This window comes from Dendrobates tinctorius, unplaced genomic scaffold (assembly GCF_039654945.1).
Source record: "Dendrobates tinctorius isolate UK_male_01 unplaced genomic scaffold, ASM3965494v1 ptg000062l, whole genome shotgun sequence".
In the NCBI taxonomy this organism is placed as follows: Eukaryota; Metazoa; Chordata; class Amphibia; order Anura; family Dendrobatidae; genus Dendrobates; species Dendrobates tinctorius.
The window spans coordinates 19,228,425-19,247,589 of NW_027361730.1; the positions used below are offsets into that span (position 1 = coordinate 19,228,425).

Here is a 19,165-nt window from a genome sequence, read left to right on the forward strand (position 1 = left end):
CACAATATTATATTGTGTAAACCTTTGTTTAAAGTGTATAAAAGCTGGTGAAGCAGTCACTGAAAACAGAAGCTTTTGTGGACCTGTGTAAGGGGACGCTCTTCGCAGTGTAGATCCTAGGAAGCATTCTCTATCTTCGCTGACCGCTTCTCCAGCTGAAGTATTTCCGGACAGATGATGTAAATGCCCCTAGTGAAGACTCTTTCTCTTCTTCTTTCTGATGTGAGTATATGTACCAAAACCTTTGCAGTTTGAATATATAAGTATACGCAATATCATACTATTTTCAATTTCCCGTAATTGCTATATCATTATCATATATTCCGTTAATTTGTTGTTTTATCATTTAAATTAATAATTGTATAATAAAATTGTGTTATATCCAAGTGGTGCCTTCTTTAAAGCCGCATCCGAACCGTATTGCTAAACAGTTGGCAATACAATAAGTGAGAATATCAGCCTGATCAGTAGAAAACCTGGGATCTTAGTGAACCATGTTTCTGTGCAATTTCACTATTCTACTTTTACTGGCTCTGACGGGATGATGTGGGATATTAGGGGTAGTAGTCCGTTGGCTCTGGCTGATGGGATGATGTGGGATATTAGGGGTAGTAGTCCGTTGGCTCTGGCTGATGGGATGATGTGGGATATTAGTGGTAGTAGTCCGTTTGCTCTGGCTGATGGGATGATGTGGGATATTAGGGGTAGTAGTCTGGCGGCTCTGGCTGACAGGATGATGTGGGATATTAGTGGTAGTAGTCTGGTAGCTCTGGCTGATGGGATGATGTGGGATATTAGGGGTAGTAGTCCGGTGGCTCTGGCTGACGGGATGATGTGGGATATTAGGGGTAGTAGTCCAGTAGCTCTGGCTGACGGGATGATGTGGGGATATTATAGTGAATGTGGCTATGCGGAGTGGGCAGGGCTATACACTCAGCTATATATATATAATCATTATAATTTGTTATAACTAACCGTAGTTAGGTAAATGGAAAACTGGAGGGCACCACTGCACGGGATCACCCGTACATGCTAGTCATGGATAACTAGAAACAGCAAAAAGAAGCATGTACATATCAGGGATCACCGGACAATAATTGTGAAAAAATATATATAATTGTACTTTATTATGACACCAAACACACACTGAGAGACATTTAAAAACATTAAAAGTGCAAAAAATGCAATGAGAAACATACAGAAACCCTCAATAGGATTTTAAAAGACCCCTGCGAGAATCCCCACTAAGACAGTCTGTGAGGAGGGAGAATGAATAACTCTATGGTCCTATACACATAAATAGAATGATGAGATCACACCTCACATACTGTCAAAGAGATGCATAAACAAACGCTGCAGAAAGCTGCAGGGCAGCAAACAGGCAATCAAAAGAGCGTTCTACTGAATACAGAATGAGAAATACAACCCCAAATGGTGGATAATGCAGAGCGCCAAGTAAAACCTGTACCCAGGGAGTAGAGACCTGCAGCAGATCCAAAAGGCAAATGGTGCTAAGGCAGCGTGAGGTCAAAGTTGTGAGGAAGGCAGGGGCCCCAAAAAGGTGCTACTAGCCGTAGTTAGTTACTATGCCCGGGCAGCGCCGGGCTCTTCAGCTAGTACTTATATATACATGAGCACTTTATGTAGCATACAGTGTATAGTGTAAGTGTACAGTTAATACACTGACTCACAGGTGACGTCTCTAGTTGAAGTTTTTGATCTTCGCTTTTCTTCTTCATTCAGAGCAGACGCGAATCACTTCTTCCAGCCAGGACTAGTCTCTGCAGAAAATAGCACACAGTTATCTAGAGCACCACTTATAGAGCACATTTCCCACTTTTTCACTAACTTCTATGCTATGTATGAATACAGACTTGCACCCTCTGTTAATATATGCTTAGTTATTATGCAAAGCACCATTCCAAATATGAGTTGTAATCCACCACTGTGCTCCCACTAGCTCTAAATAGCCACGTTTCCCACCAAATATATCAGTTAATTAGAACCTGTACTCTTTCCCTCAAATCATTACCAGTCATACTCCTGCATTATCAACGCCCCCAGCTCTGTAGCTCCCGCGATTAATTATATTTACATGTCCCCCTCAACCCCAGTTCATGATGTCATGTCCACTCTCCCACCCGCACCCTCAATTCTGACTCACCGGTGACGTCTCTAGTTGAAGTCCTTCATCTTTGCTTCTTTTCTTCATCCAGTGCAGATCGACATTACTTCTTCCAGACAGGACTCGTTATCTAGAGCACCACTTCCAAAATACATTTCCTATCTTCTACACTACACAGTTGAATACAGACTTGCACTTATCATTCATATATAATTGCTTATTATGCAGTCCACCATTCCAAATATAAATTGTAATCCACCACTGTGCCCTCATTAACTATAAATAGTCACTTTTGCCACTCAATAAATATATAAATTAATTAGATGTAATTTTTCCAGCAATTCATTACCAGTCACACTCCTGCATCCTCAACGCTCCCCACTCTGTACCTCCTGCTACCATGCCGTGAGAGTGTCAGTAGATTTTCTATAGACATTGGTGATGAGTTCCCCATTGGGTAAGGTGGTAATTTGCAAGTCCAAAAAATCCAAGTCTCTACCACACTTGAAGGTAAGTTTTATATTCCATATGTTGTCATTAAGATTCTTCATCATGTGTTCCAGCTCTCTCACTGGGCCCTCCAAAGTAGAAAATACATACCGAAATTGATGTATCTTATCCAATGGTTAATTTTTCCAAATGGGGAATCACCTCATTTTGAAAGATGTCCCTTTTCCATGCACCTAGAAAAAAAATTTCTAGGCGCATACAAGGCCCCTATAGCTGTACTTTGTGGATGCAAATAATTCTTGTCATGAAAAATGAAAAAATTGTGAGTCAATACAAAATCGAGAAGGACAAATAGTTTGTCCATCTGTAAATCAATGCCACTGGATTTAAAAAAAAAAGCAACAGCACGGATGTAATCAGCGTGACGGATAGATGCATATAACAATTCAACATCGGCCGTAAACAAGATCCTATTGTCACTGAAATACAAATTATCAAGTGTGTGAAGAGCTTTACTGGTATCCTTAATACAGGAGGGCAATGTAGACACCAATGGTTTTAAAAAGAAGTCAATGACCTCACATATGATTTTGCATAAACTTCCATTCCCTTTCACAATCAGTTTTCCTGAAGGATCCAGCTGTTTTTTCTGAATTTTAGGGATAAGGTAGAAGGCTGAGATATGTGGACGGAGTTCCTGAATGGTGTCCATACATTTCTTAGGGACATGCCATCATTAAATGCTTAATCCAGTTTTATGATATCACTCCTCGATGTGTCAGGGATGCAGTTACTGATCGCTCAGTCGTCTAATCGGGTACAGGGGCATGCTGAAGCTGTCAGTACTTTGACTGACAGCTCAGTGTTCCAGTCTGGTGCAGAGGCGTGCTGTGCTGTCGGTGTTTTGATTGACAGTTCGGCTGTCCAATCTGAGACTGGGAGGTGCTGGCTGTCTCCACTGTTCATTGTCCATGTGATTGCCAAGGTGCTTAACTGGGCTGTTAGTCCCAGACTCCTGCCACATGTACATTCAGCTTTTGTGTGGTTTGTCTCTCTGTACATTGTTGATCTTTCTTTGCCTGATCTTCAACCACTTTCTGATCATCCATCTCTTTAACCCCTTTGCTCTTATCCACTATCCTCCTTATCTTTTGACCTCGGATCGTTACCTGACTACGCCTTTGTCCCTCTCTTGGCTTTTAATATCTGCCCTCAGTCACTGGCTTGCCCTCTCTAGCTGAGAAAATTGGGCAGGAGCCCACGCCAGTTTTTTCCGTGAATTAATTCTTTAATTTAACACCTACAGCTCCAAAATTTTACACACATACACTACTAACATTAATAGTGAGGGACATTTAAAAAAAATTATGGATATGCAATGATTTACTATATGTAAACCATGTCTCATATCCTGTCGGGTTCTGTAATGATTTTACAGATGCCGAGAATTGAATTTCAACCTAATCTGCTATCTATATCTCTATGAAATATAAATATAAATATATATATATGTGTGTGTGTCTCACTGACATACTGTATATATACAGTGCTGTGCAAATTAATTGGTACAAAGAATTTTTTTTAAGTAGAATTGTAAGTTGGTTTACCAGTCAGTGATTAAAACCAGTGAGGGACATATAAAAAAATTACGGATTTGCAATGGTTTACTATATGTAAACCATGTCTCATATCCTGTCGGGTTCTGTAATGATTTCACAGATGCCGACAATTGAATTTCAACCTATTCTACTATTTATATCTCTATGAAATATATATATATATATAGATATATAATGTGTGTGCCACTGACATATATATACAGTGCTGTGCAATTTAATTGGGACAAAGCATTTTTTTAAGTAAATTGTAAGTTGGTTACCAGTCAGTGATTCAAACCAGTTTTAACTGCTTTGAACAGGTGTATATAGCACACTGAATTGCCGGCTTTAAAGGACACTGGTGCGTATTTATGGCAAGTCACACATGGTCCGTGTGTAATCCGTTTTTTTTTTTGCCCCCATAGACTTGCATTTGCGAGTCTTGGCCGAGATACGGTGGAAATCACGGCATGCAGCGATTTCTCTCGCACGTATAATACGGGTGAGAAAAAAAACAGATGATGTTTTCTCACATAGCACTCATCCATATTTCCCGCAAGTGTGACTCCGGCCTAAGGGACAGTTAGTTTTGAAAGATCCATTCAAATCATCGCCCTTGACAAGACACCATTAGCCCAGAATTTGGTCAAGAGGGTAATGGTGGATTTCATGCTCCAAGTGGGAGCACGCCACTCTGAATCCATGTCCTGTTTTGTTTTGGATAATTTACCTGCTGGGTTGGTACTGGGGTTTCTATGGTTGCAGATTCACAATCCTGTTATTGATTGGTGTCAGAACGAGGTTGTTAAATAGAGCCCCAATTGTTGCAAGAAATGTCTAGAAACCGTACAAATATGCTCCACTAGTGTGAAGGGTCTGCCGGGGTACCCAAAGAACTTCGGAGATGTGTTTTTGGAAAAAGATACGGGCCACCATGAAAGTATGTTAACAAAAGTTTACAGAAGGGTCATAGCCATCCCTCCTCCTCCCCTGTAGCTGCCAGATTTTTCTTTGTAATAAAAAGAAAGATGGGGGTCTCAATCCTTGCCTCGATTTCCGAGAAATAAACAAAATCACGTTTAAAAATACTTACCCACTTCTACTTATCCACGACCTATGTAATCAGCTTCTGGGGGCCAGGGTATTTACTAAACTTGATCTTAGAGAGGCTTACAATTTGATATGCAACCGGAAGAGTGATGAGTGGGAAACTGCATTTTTTTTTCCAACAATAGATTTTTATTAAAGAATTATTCAAATAACAAACAGGTACATTGCAGTGATCAAAAAGAAAACGAACATTTAGTTGAGTGGAGTACAAGGTGAGGGGCTAACGTAACTGATGGGAAGGAGTAGATGGTAAAGGAGAGGGATACGAAGTGAAGGTGTGGTGAAGAAGTGAGTGTGGTTGGCATATTCCACCCTGAGAAGCCAAATTTTCTCAAATTTACGGACTTTAGGACTTTATCCATCGGTATGGCATTTAATTTTTCATTGATAATATACCAAGAAAGGTATCTCTTGGCTTCTGAAAAATCTTGACTTGATTTTTTCCAGCCCAATACTATAATTTGCTTGGCTGCTAGGAATATAAATAAGATTAGAATTTGGGTGTATTTAGTGATAGTAGGGGTACGTTTGTTAAGTAAGGCTTCCCAAGGTTTTTTTTTTAAGGTTAGTGTTTGTGACTGAGAGAACAAAGTGTGTGACAGAGTCACTGGCACATTGTATGAAGGGAGATATGTGTGATTGCGCATACTACGGTCAGTGATGTAGAACCAGAATGTTTTTGCGTCCAGCACCACGTTCTGAGAGGGTTAATTTAAAGTTACAATGGTCTGGTTTTATGTGAGCACCCATAGAGTGGGAGGGACGATACTCACAGTAGTATCCTCTCCTGCAGAGCCGACACTGGCATGAGTACCAGCAGGACCTGCGGTGATGTCACCAACATGTGATCATCACATGGTTAAATACCTGGACATGAGAGACAGTCGATGATAGTGTCTTGGGAGAGGTGAAACTCCCATGTGGCTCCAGGAGGAGCTAAGGATACTGTGTGTATTACCTGCAGTGAAGTCTGCAGGAAAAGGTCTCTGATGGACTTTTTTTTTGTTTTGTTTTACCATTATGCAAGAAAGGCTCTGTTTATTTTGCTGAACCCTGCTAAATTTTATGCTATAATAAACCAGAAGGTGAACTACTGCCAAAATTGTTCCTGTGTCTACCTTGTGAAGCAGTTAAGTGAGTAAACCTCTTACACGTGATATACGATTGTCCAAAATCTGAGCACCTTGGGGCACATCCACCAATTATGGTATATATCCCAGTCAGAATCACAACTTCCAAAAACATTTAGGAGAGTAGCTGGGAACTGCCTTAGCAACTCTAGCTGGGATTAAGTACCAGCTAGTTAACCCCTTACAGTTTGTCTCTGGCATTAAGGTAAGAATTCCGCTGGTTGAATAGGACCAAATCCAAGACCATTCTGAGTCAGTGAGGGCAGAGCCAATATCAGACTCCCAGCGAGAGGTATAAGGAAAACGGCATTTTTAACATTTGAGGGTCTATTTGAAAATATTGTGATGCCATTTGGGTAATCCAATGCACCTGCTGCAGTGCTTTAAACCTTTTTTGCCACCCTGATTTACTCATACATTGTAAGCTTGCGAGCAGGGCCTTCACTCCTCTTGCTATCTGTTGAATTATATGTTACTCTGTAATATTTGTAATATATTTACTGTCTGTTGTGGAGTGCTGCAGAATATGTTGGTGCTATATAAATAATAATAATTATTATTATTATTATTAAAGCTGCCTGAAGAATAGACAGATTTTTTTTTTTTAACCGATTCAAGGCTTTCGAAGCCTGAAGCAGATAAAAGAAGTTACAAAAATTTAGAACATAGCAAGTCATTTTGACACTGCTGTGCATATGTTTATTATTTTTGACATCTATTAAATACTTTTTCAGGTGGGTTCCAGGCAGAAGGATGCCATGTGCACATATACTGAAAGTTAAACCTCCAGGTCAGACATTCTTCAGTGCTCTTTCTAGTGTTTGGAGGAATTTTTTACTAAACACTTTCTGCTATACAGTATACCTCACCAGGGCTGCCACTAGGAATTTCAGGGCACCATACTGGCAAAATTTTCGGGCCCCCTTGAGATTCTGCCAAGGCTCCACCCCTCAACCTTCTACATACCCATCGCCCACTCTCAGAAAAATCCAACCATTGGAAACTGCAACGATCTGAAGAATGGGGAACTTTTATCCCCATTTTAAAATGCAGCGTCAGGGGGGATATCTGTCTGCAGCTGCATTCATGCTCTTTGGGGCTACCAGAAAAAGCGAAGTGCAGCCACTGAGGGAATGAATGGATCAGTGGTCGAGGCGCACATGATCTCCGTTTTAATGGGGATAAAAGTTCCACATTCGGCCGATCGGTGCAGGTCCCAGGAGTCAGGCCCCCACCAATCAATAAGTTATCACTGATCCTCAGGCACTCATTCAATATTTTACATAATTTATTTGTAAGCCAACATCAGGAGCGGAAAAATCACGTCATCACTTCTGCGGTTTTCACCCACTACTGCTTTTGGCTTACAGATACTCTGTGGTAAAATACTGACCAAATACTGAACGTGTGACTGTGTCTTTGAGATAGGTGATTTCACTGATTACTTGTTTTTGCCAAAGAACCTCTGTAAGTGCATATTTGCTACTATGTAACAGTCACAGGACAGGGAGGGGTTCAACATCCAAGTAATTAATCTTTAATGTAAATAAATATCTTCCCCTTATTGAAATCTGAGCAAACAAGTGACCTCCCTACATAACGCAATCCACTATACCAAGACTAATTAATACCACATACAAGGTACAAATACCGCCAGACCATGGCCGGACCACATATTACCATCACATAGTGACCAAATAATACCACATATAAGGGACAAATACTGCCATACCATGATCAGGCCACATATTACAACATACTGACCAAGTAATACCAAATACAGGGAACAAATATCATCCCAACATAACCAGACCACATATTACCACCACAGTGACAGAATTAAACCAAATACAAGGGACAAATACCGCCACACCATGACAAGACCACATATAACCACCCCATAGTGACCGAATAATTCTACATACAAGGAAAAAATACTGCCATTCCATGACCAGGCCAAATATTACCACTGCATAGTAACTGATTAACATCACCCAGAGAGGACAAATACTGCAGGTCACAAACAGCTGGAGACAGACTGGAACAGCAATGATAATACATGAAAATACCACAAAGGGAGTATCAGACAGGGGACTTGAATTTAAAGCACCACTCCAGCGCTGACATAAAAAAACGCTGGAGTGGTTCTTTAAGTTAAATGCTTTTTGCAGCAAAAACTGCAGCATTTCTTAGTACCAAAAGAGATTCCTGATGTCTCATGCACATTGCTTAGTTTTGCCTTGCAGATTTGAAGCAGTTTAAAATCTGCAGCATGTCAATTCTTTCAGTATTTTTCACGCTATCCAATGCAATGGGAGAAAGAAAAGCAAGTAAAAAATATAAGTAGAAAATGGGGTAAAACCATGTGTATTTTATATTGCGTTTTTCCTGCCACAAGACACTTTTTTTGTGCAAAAATGCAGCAAATACTTAGTGTGCACATACCCATACACACGCTATTTCATACACACAAATTCAGATATGTGCCTTATATATACTCAAATGTACACATAAAGGAATTGCAGTGCACAAATACACAGACACAAACATGCATTACACATTTAGCAGACATACACATGACATGTACTGTGCATATAGTATACCCATGTACAGTGCACTGTGTAGAGGACTGGGCATCCTCAATCTCAAGCAAAGGGGGGACAGGACCCTCACTTAGGCTGGTTTCACATTTACGTCTGTGTGCGTAGCATTTGATCCGCATAGATCTGCATGCGTCATTCGTACATATATTTAACATAGTGTACGCAGGGACATACATTTACATACTTTCGCGCATGCATGCATCGTATCGCGGTGTGCGGTGAATGCAACATATTGCATTTTTGAGGCGTCAAAAATCCATCAAATATGCGCAGGCATGCGCATGTGGATGAATGCACAAAAATGCATTTCTGTCTATGGGAACGCATTGGTACGCAAGGACATGCGTACGCATGCGTTTGATACGCATACGTTATTCAAAATACATCTAGCATTCCCATGAGACACGCCCCTTTTTCTGGTGTCATATCAAACGCTTGCGCATAAACAACGCAAACGCGTGAAAAATGCAAAAAAAAGCATGCATTTGCGCATGCAGATGATACGCTGCGGACTCAAATGCTAATGTGAACCTAGCCTAAGTTCTCCAATGTGCAGCTCTGTGCACAGCAGACTGCTCCCCTCCCCCTTCTGTTTACCAACTACTAGCTGTGCAGAAAGGCAGGAGGAGGAAGTATAAGGCTATCTGCACACGGTGCGTATTCTGCTTTGGAATTTTCCACGTAGAATTTACTAAATCTGCAGGTCAAATGACCTGCATTTTTTTCCTGCGGATTTAGTGCATTTTTTGTCCGGTTTTTGTGCGGTTTTCCACCTGCGGATTTCTAGAATGGAGCAGGTGGAAAACTGCAGAAAAACCGCACAAAAGAAGTGACATGCTGCATTTTTCATTCCGCACCAAATCTGCGTGGAAAAAAATGCAGCATGTGCACTGCGTATTTTGTTTTGCATAGCCTTTAATGCTACTGTACATCACATGCAGTTCTGCTGCGAATCCGCAGGGCCAAATCCGCTGCGAAACCACAGCAGAATCCGCACCGTGTGCACATACCCTAAAGATTGTTGTGTGGCTGGTGAGAAACAATAATGCTGAATAAAGCAGAGGGACTGGTATACCCCATCCTGTTGTAAGAAGAAACCTGTCTGGCCAGCAGAGAGTAGGCTTCATCCCTGGAGGCAGCAGTCAGTTCTGCTCTGCAGGAGACTCAGGGGGAGAGGACGGAGTCTGTGGTGTCTGAAGATTGCAGCAACCGCAGCAGAGCAGTGAGTGCAGCGCTCTTGGCTCTTGTGTTACTGCTCTCCTGCGTGGAGCACAGGCACTTGCAGGAGCGGCCACATTTGTGTGTTGTGCTGCCAGACGAAGGAGAGGAGTCAGGAAAGGCAGCGCTGCTGTGTCAGGCTGCTCTGGAAGAACATGTCCTCAGGAAGTTCGGAATATCAAGCTTTTGATTCAGGGCTCAGGCCCTGAATGTAACTGACTAATGACGCCCCTGCCCTGGAGCCCGGTGAGCAGGAGCAAAGTGGGAGGCCCGGACTTGGGTGTATATGTCACCAAGTCTGGGGCCTCTCCTCTTTGCTTCTGCTCACCAGGCCCCATACACCAGTAAGGGTAGTAATTCCCTGATGGCTGCCCTGAGTGTAACTGCTCTCCTGCGTGGAGCACAGTCACTTGCAGGAGTGATCACATTTGTGTGTTGTCCTCCCAGATGCAGGAGAGGAGTCAGGAAAGGCAGCGCTGCTGTGTCAGGCTGCTCTGGAAGAACATGCCCTCAGGAAGTTTGAAGCAACAAGCTTTTGATCCAGGGCTCAAGCCCCGAATGTAACTGGCTAGTAATGCCCTTGCCCTGGAGCCTGGTGAGTGGAAGCAAAGTGGAAGGCCTAGACTGGGTGAGACAGGCTGCCAGCATATCTCACCCAGTCCGGGCCCCTCCTCTTTGCTTCTGCTCACCGGGCCCTATACACCAGTAAGCGTAGTAATGCCCTGATGGTGGCCCTGTACCTCACTGAGGCCTCTCTGACTGCATAAATAAGTCAACTAGTATAGCTCCCCATAAATTGCCCCATACAGTTTTTAGTCTTTTTCCATTCAAATTGTAGGGAGAGCTTACTGCATGGTGTCTACTCAACTAAGATTGAACAGAATGGAAGCTTGTAAAATCTCTAAGCACAGAACTCCCCAGAGCGGTGGCAGAAGGAAAATGTTCTGGCTCCATGGCAGTAAGCTCAAGTTTCGAGCCAAGTGCCTTTCGTCCCACAATGGTTGCATGGTCTGCATCTATGATTTTTTGCTTGCTCAAAGTTACACAGGGTTCAGGTAAAAATGAAAAATATAGGCATTATCATGTTCTACCTAGTGAGGCCACAGGAGGAAAACATTGAGAAGCCTTGGCTTAGGCTACATGTCATATACCTAGAAAGACAGTGGCTGTGCTGGAGGAGAGGTGTTGGATGAACTCATTCCCTTGTATCGTGTTCTGTGCCAATGCTATCACGCAATTATGGTGTCACTTTTTAACTGACAAATCACATTATAGTAATTATATGACTCATGTAATGATGTTAGGATATAGAACATCACAAAAAAAAACAAGAAAACCTAATTATTTAAATGAGCACAGGAAGGAAATGTTATGGTGAAATATTTCCACAGCTCGTGAAATACATGTGCAAGTTCTGTTTCCGTTATACAGAGTCAGAGAGCATTTCCAGTATGGGCTCACTTTTGATGATCTGACATTTAAATATGAGGATAACCTAAGTAGTAATAGAATGTGGATACACTTGAATGGTCCCGTGGTTACTGTAACAGCACATTGTTTTCTGCTGGGTTTCTCGCAAAATATCTTTATCTACAGAAGAAATGAACAGCCCTCTTCTCACTACATACTAACACTAGGCGAATATATTTAATGATGTCCTTAGACTGCAGATATACTGTATTTGCGGTTTTTGCACAAGACAAAAACAAAAACAAAGTGGCCTTGCAAAGTGTGAATGCAGCCATAGGCTTCAGTATTCCAGTGAAGGTTAAGGAATGTTTAGAAATCCTACAGATCTCATTGTCAATCAAGTTTCTGGACCAAAAAGATAAAATGCACGCTAATGGTTATTACAGTAAAATGTATATATATGTATAGAAATAAGAGTGTAAACCTTGCTCTATATAGACAGAAGCAGACTCAGGCAGAACAGGGTCCTTATGCAAAACCAATATACAGATCCTTTGCCGTTCAATAGTTCATCTGGGTGACTTCACAGGTTGCACCAATGTCATGTCCGCCCCTGACCAAGAACTTGGATGGCAGTTTACCATCCTGTGACAATCCGCTCAATAGGACCAACTGTGCTGACATCTACAGCGAGGGTTGTAGACTGCCTCCCCACCCTATTGCCAATGTGAGGGTGCAATATCCTGCATCTACATTATCCTGATATTCTATGTATTTAACTTACTGTAATCCATGACCTAATACAAATTTCATATCAATAAAGAAAAAGCTGGCACCAGTATACAAAGACCTTCTGTGGAGGACAGTAAGGCTGGGATCACACATGCGCGAAACTTGGCCGAGTCTCGCATGTTAATACCCAGCACTGCCGCCAGCACTCGGGAGCAGAGCGTGCAGCTGTATATATTGCTATGCGGCTGCGCTCCTCCGCTCCCGAGTGCCGGCAGCAGTGCCAGATATTAACATGCGAGACTCGGCCGAGTTTCTTGCATGTGTAATCCCGACCTAAATGCTATTCTCATAATGGGGCTGACCACAACTCATAGCCTTGTTTAAAAAACATTGTAACATAGTTTTTAAGGCTGAAGGAAGACCTTATGTCCATCTAGTTCAGCCTATTTTTAGTGCAGCTGTTCTGCATTGTTGATCCTGGGGAAGGCAAAAAACCCACAGAGTAGAAGCCAATTTTCTCCATAGGGAAAAAAATTCCTTCCTCTAAGCTGGGTCAACCATCTACCTATAATATTCTGTTATACGTAACCTTCTATACTGTTACTCACAAGAAAAGTATCCATTCCTTTCTTAAATTCATTCAGTGAGTTGGCCGTCACCACTTCCTCAGGAAGAGAATTCCAGAGCCTCACTGCTCTTACCGTGAAGAACCCTCTTCTATGCTGGTGCAGAAATTGTCTTTCCTCCAAACAAAGAGAATGCCCCCTTGTTCTTTTTACAGTCCTTGGTACAAACAGTTCATTGGAGAGATCTCTGTATTGCCCTCTGATATACTTGTACATATACATTAAGTATCCCCTAAGTCTTCTCTTTTCTAGAGTAAATAGACCTAATTTTGATAACCTTTCTGGGTATTGTAGTGAACCAACTCCATTTATCATTTTAGTAGCCCGCCTTTGAACCCTTTCAAGTTCAGTAATGTCTTTCTTGAGCACCGGCGTCCAAAATTGCACACAATACTCCAAGTGTGGTCTGACGAGTGATTTGTACAGAGGGAGAATTATGTTTTCATCTCGTGTCCCCAGACCTCTTCTAATGCATCCCATGACCCTATTTGCTTTGGTGGCAGCTGCCTGACACTGGGCACTCCAATTTAGCTTCTTATTGACTAAGATGCCTAAGTCTTTTTCCATGTCTGATTTCCCCAGCAGTTTCCCATTTAGTAAGTAATTGTAGCATCTGTTTCTCCTTCCCATGTGCATAACCTTACACTTATCTGTGTTAAACCTCATTTGCCATTTTTCAGCCCAATTCTCCAATTTACTCAAATTTGTCTGTAGTTGCAAACTGTCCTCCTTTGTGTTAACTACCTTACATAGTTTTGTATCATCTGCAAATACTGATATGTTACTGTGTAAGCCATCCACTAGATAATTAATAAATATATTAAATAGTAGGGAGCCCAATACAGAACCCTGTGGTACCCCACTAGTAACCCAGGCCCAATCTGAGCATGCACCATTAATAACCACTCTTTGTTTTCTATCACTAAGCCAGCTACCTACCCATCTACACACATTTTCCCCTAGCCCAAGCTTACTCATCTTACTTACCAATCTATTATGTGGGGCAGTGTCAAATGCTTTAGAGAAGTCGAGATAAATGACATCTAATGATTCTCCTTGGTCCATTTGAGAGCTTACATCCTCATAGAAGCTGATCAGGTTAGTTTGACAGGAACGATCCTTCATAAATCCATGTTGATATGGAGTTAAACATTTATTAACATTGAGATATTCCATAATGGTATACCTTAGAAACCCTTCAAAAATTTTACCCACAACAGATGTTAAGCTTACCGGCCTATAGTTTCCAGGTTCCCTATTACACCACTTTTTGAATATTGGTACCACATTTGCTTGCCGCCAATCAAAAGGAACAGACCCTGTTTCTATAGAGTCTTTAAATATAGGGAATAGAGGCCTGTCTATCACATTACTTAACTCCCTTAATACCCGAGGGTGAATGCCATCACGGCCTGATGATTTGTCAATTTTAATCTTACTAAGTCGGTTCTGCACTTCCTCCTGGGTTAGGCAGGTAATACTTAATGGGGAGTTTACATTATCACTCTGCATTTCCCCTGGCAAATCCTTTTCCTGTGTGAATGGGTCGCCCTCCCAGGGCTGTGGGGTACTCGGTACCGGGCCGGTGTCAGTGGGATGTGTCACAGCAGCGGTGACCCAGTCCGTGGCCCTGGGCACCCAAGTAATATTGGAATGTGGTGTAGTTTAAGTGGAATAGTTCGTGACGCCACCTGTGGTGTTTGGCAAGCAAGATGTTAAGCCAACGCTGCGTGCAGATCCTCTGGGGCTGATGGTGTGTTGCAGCATAGATGGTGTAGCTCCCCACAGGTGAAGCTGTAACCCCAGAGCAGTGTAATGGCAATAGATGAAAATAGGTGCAGGCGGTGTGAGGAATGCTGGTACCCAGATGTAGCGGTGCTGACGGTGTTAGCGCACAAATGAATGGAAGACACCAGGGCTTGTAGTTCCAAAGCTTTATTCACAGTCCGTGGTACACACTGGTACCTGCCTCCGTGCCGTGTCCTCCGGGGCAGAGACTCAATCAACCTCCCGGGCAAGTCAGGATTCTCCTCTCCAACACTCCGCCAACATGTACCTTTCCTGAACGACTCCTCTATAGCGCCTTAAGGTGTGAAGAGCTCCAGTACCGTGGTACTCTGAAGTTCCTCCTGTTAGATGTTCCTAACAACTCTATTCGTATGGCAGACAGCTGTAGCCTCTCTCGGAGACTCCCTTCTCCGGAGTCCTGGCTCTCTATTCAGTTGTTGTTATGCCCCAAGTCTTAGATGGGAGTAGTGCATTTACAGCCAACTACTCCACCGGTGTCTGCTGCAGAACCATAAGTGTCCATACAACCTCGGGGACCGGACCCCGGCCTTGCACTGAGAACCTATAGGCAGGGTTCCTCTTCCAACCCACAACTCCTCTCTGTTCTCCTACTCCTTCGCTCCGCGCTGTTCCTTCTTTCTTTTATGGAAGCTTAGGTTGCAGTACTTCGTCTTTCTCCTTCTGTTCCTTTCCCGTGGCAGCTGGCTCAGATCACTGAGGCAGCTGCAGCACTACTTCTCCTCGGACCCGTCCTCAGACTCTCCTGACTGACTGTCCTTCCCTCGCCTGACCTCCCGTCAGACTGACCTCTCAGACTGATCTCTCAGACTGATCTGTAATTCTAAACCTTCCCAACCTTTTATAACCTTAACTCCACCCACCTCCCAGCACATCTCGTGTTACGAAGCAAGGACCCACCAAAGGTTCTCTGCTACCCTCTAAGCATGGAGCCGCAATGTGGTCCTGCTGAACTATCCTGTGTGTGGGGTGCAGGTGTTGGAGTGTGGAAAGGAGTTCCCAACTTACCTAGTTGGTGGGGCACCGCACCTTAGGAGAAGGTGCAGTACCTCTGTGGCGACTGAGCCTCAGGGGCGCCACATGAACACTGTTGAGAAAAAAGTGTTTAAAACATTTGCTTTTCCCAGATCGCTCTCTATGATTTCACCCTCATTGTTCTTTAAAGGGCCGACACCATCAATTTTAATCTTTTTACTGTTTATATAATTAAAGAATAGTTTGGGGCTTGTTTTACTTTCCTTAGCAATGAGTCTCTCATTTTCCACTTTTGCTAAATGTATTTGTTTTTTTTACACATTTTATTTTTTTCTCTATAACTTTTTAATGCTTCTTCATTGCCATCTTGTTTTAGCTTCCTAAATGCCTTGTTCTTGTTATTTATTGCCCTTTTTACATCCTTATTTAGCCACATTGGTGTTCTCCTGATCCTAGCCCTTTTATTTCTGCATGGTATGGCTAGCTCGCAGTGGGTGTGTAAAACTGATTTAAATATTTCCCATTTATTTTCTGTGCTCCTATTTTTTTTGTCCCAATCAATTCGGCGAAGGTCCTCTCTAAGCTGATCAAACTTTGCTTTCCTGAAATTCAGCATTTTCATAACCCCCTTCCATGGCACCTTACTGAAGGACAAGGGGAATTGTATTATATTGTGGTCACTGTTCCCTAGGTGCCCATCGACTCGTACTTCTGTTATTCTATCTGGCCTGTTGCTTAAAATTAAGTCCAGAAGGGCTGTCCCTCTAGTTGGGCCCTGCACAAGTTGTGACAGATAATTATCCTTGGTTACTGACAGAAATTGGTTTCCTTTCTGAGATACGCAGGTTTCAGTTTCCCAGTCTATGTCGGGTAGTTGAAGTCCCCCATAATAATCACCTCATTGTGATTTGCTGCTTTGTCGATTTGTTTCAATAATACATTTTCAGTGGTTTCTGTTATATTTGGTGGCTTATACCAAACCCCTATGAGGATTTTATTACTTTTCCCTCCTTGTATCTCCACCCATAGAGACTCCACCTCTTCGTTTCCCTCTTGTATATCTTCTCTTAGTGTGGGCTTTAAAGTGGACTTTATATATAGACAGACTCCACCCCCTTTTCTTTTTTTATGATCCCTCCTAAACAAATCATATCCTTGCAAGTTAGCCGCCCAGTCATAGCTGTCGTCTAACCATGTCTCAGTTATTCCTACTATGTCATAGTCGTATTTTTCCTTATACATTACCAACTCCAGATCTTCAATCTTATTGGCCAGGCTTCTTGCGTTGGTCAGCATGCAGGAAAGAAGTTTTGCTTCATTTTTCTTAGCTTCCTTCTGAGTACCCTGTCTTGGGTCCTCTTTACCACATCTAGTATCCATGATTAGTTCGTCCTTCTGCTGCATGTTCTTGTCTGCTGTTTTTCCTCCCATCCCCTCTTCTTCTAGTTTAAAGCCCTCCTGATGAGTGTGGCAAGTCTTCTGGCGAATGTGTGTTTCCCAGGTTTTGTGAGGTGTTTCCCATCTCTTGCGAGAAGTCCATCGTAGAGGTAATTCACGCCATGGTCCAAGAATCCAAATCCTTGCTGCCTGCACCACTGTCGTAGCCAGTTGTTCACCTCTAATATCCTATTCCATTTTCTGATGCCATGGCCATCGACTGGGAGGATTGATGAGAAAACAACCTGTACGTTCCGTTCCTTTATTTTCTTCCCTTGAAAATGATCACCTGCAGAAACTTTTTATGTTCAGTAGAAGAATAAGAGGCACCCACTCCGGATGGGAAACCACACACTACCTTTCTTTAGCAGACATGTGAAGGTGTCAGTGAGAGCTGCAAATGCAGGCAGCATTCATATACGCATATTATAAAGCTAAAAAATTTGCACCCCAGATTGTTCAGGTTTGGATACGTTTCAACAACTGAATCCCACAAGAATCTAGAATTTTCTGTTAGATTAGTAATGTTAACATTCTGTTTGTCTGTTCCGTGTAGAGGAGTAGACAAATGGAATTCATGTGCAAAACGGATCCCATGCATTGATGATGCAAATGGAAGTAAAGGGGTCCCATTAGTTATTATGTGGTCCATCTGGATTGTTTTGTACCAGTTTTTAGAATGGAAGAAATTGTTCTGCATGACACAATTTTTATTTTGTTCTAAAAATGGACACAAAATGGAACTCAGACACACCCTGTAATAATCATTGGGGTCCCTTTGAAATGCAACTGATGCAGTTAAGACATCAATTCTGTTTGTTCCTCTAAATGCATCAGTGGAAATGCAAATTTGGATATAGCCTAAAGTATCTCTTTTTTTTCCCTTCTAGTGTACAGATCTGATTCTGAATACAGGATATGAAGTAATAATTCAAAGATTACTGGATGGTAGGAAGTTTTGTAAGGATGTAGAGGACCTACTGAAGCAAAGGTAAAAATGAATTAGTAGTTCATCATGTGTTTAAAGAATGTGGCTACTGATGACTTTTAGCTTTAGTGTCACGGGGTTACCGCGTCGGAGCGGAGACAGAAGACCGCAGCCTCTGGTTGCTCCTACTCTGGCTCTGAGAAGAAGCACTTCTCCGTCTTATTAAACATGTTTACTTCTTCCGGCAGGACAGGGGTTAATCGGCAATGTTTGAAATCCCTGTTCTCAGCTATGCTCAGTAAGCCACTCTTTTTCCCTATATAATCTGGGCTCTATTACTAATCCTTGTCAGAGTTAGCTTTTTGCTGCAAGGCTAAAGGAGGGAGAGAAGTTGGTAAGAGAAGAGCTGGAGAAGTTATTAGCGACTGTTGTTTGGTTTGTATGTTTGATAATTTCTTATCCTTCCCTATTTTGCTTTCTTCCCCTTCCTGCGCACCCCGGTGGATTCCTCTGTTATATGTGAGTGAATATTTGCTGTGTGTTGAGTTTTTTGTTTCCCCTTGTCTTTGTCACCCTGTTTGTCGTGTTGGTGTACTGCAGTGCACACTAGCGCCCCCTTCTCCCTGGGTGGAGGAAGAGATCAGACATAGGGCTAGTTTAAGAGATAAAGCAAGGGCGAAGGCCCGGCATCTTCACCATCTGAAGTATCCTAGGGAACAGGGCGAGCTAAGGCACCCCCTAGTGTTAGGGCTAGAAAAGAAGCCCCTGGTCCCAGGTCACTCGACTGCTATGTCGTGACATTTAGAGTACAATACCAGTGGTATCACTACAGTTATCTTGTGTCTTTATTAATAATGTATTTATATGTGAGTTATAAAGTGCTGTTTTATTATGTGGAATCGTTATGTCTGTAAATACACTGCTCAAAAAATGAAAGGAAAGACATAATTCACACATCGGATCTTGATAAATGAGAGACTCAAGTGAAAAATAAATTCTGATATAAATTGTCTAATT

At 42.3% G+C, this 19,165-nt stretch overlaps 1 protein-coding gene across 1 annotated transcript in view; it reads left to right on the top strand.

The window, feature by feature from the left end:
- PSTPIP1 (proline-serine-threonine phosphatase interacting protein 1) overlaps nt 1-19,165 on the top strand; it is a 195,106-nt gene that overhangs the window by 81,966 nt on the left and 93,975 nt on the right. Inside the window, exon 2 of the mRNA XM_073579350.1 lies at nt 18,111-18,211. Coding sequence (XP_073435451.1) covers nt 18,111-18,211 — 101 coding nt within the window. The remainder of the gene's footprint in view (nt 1-18,110; nt 18,212-19,165) is intronic.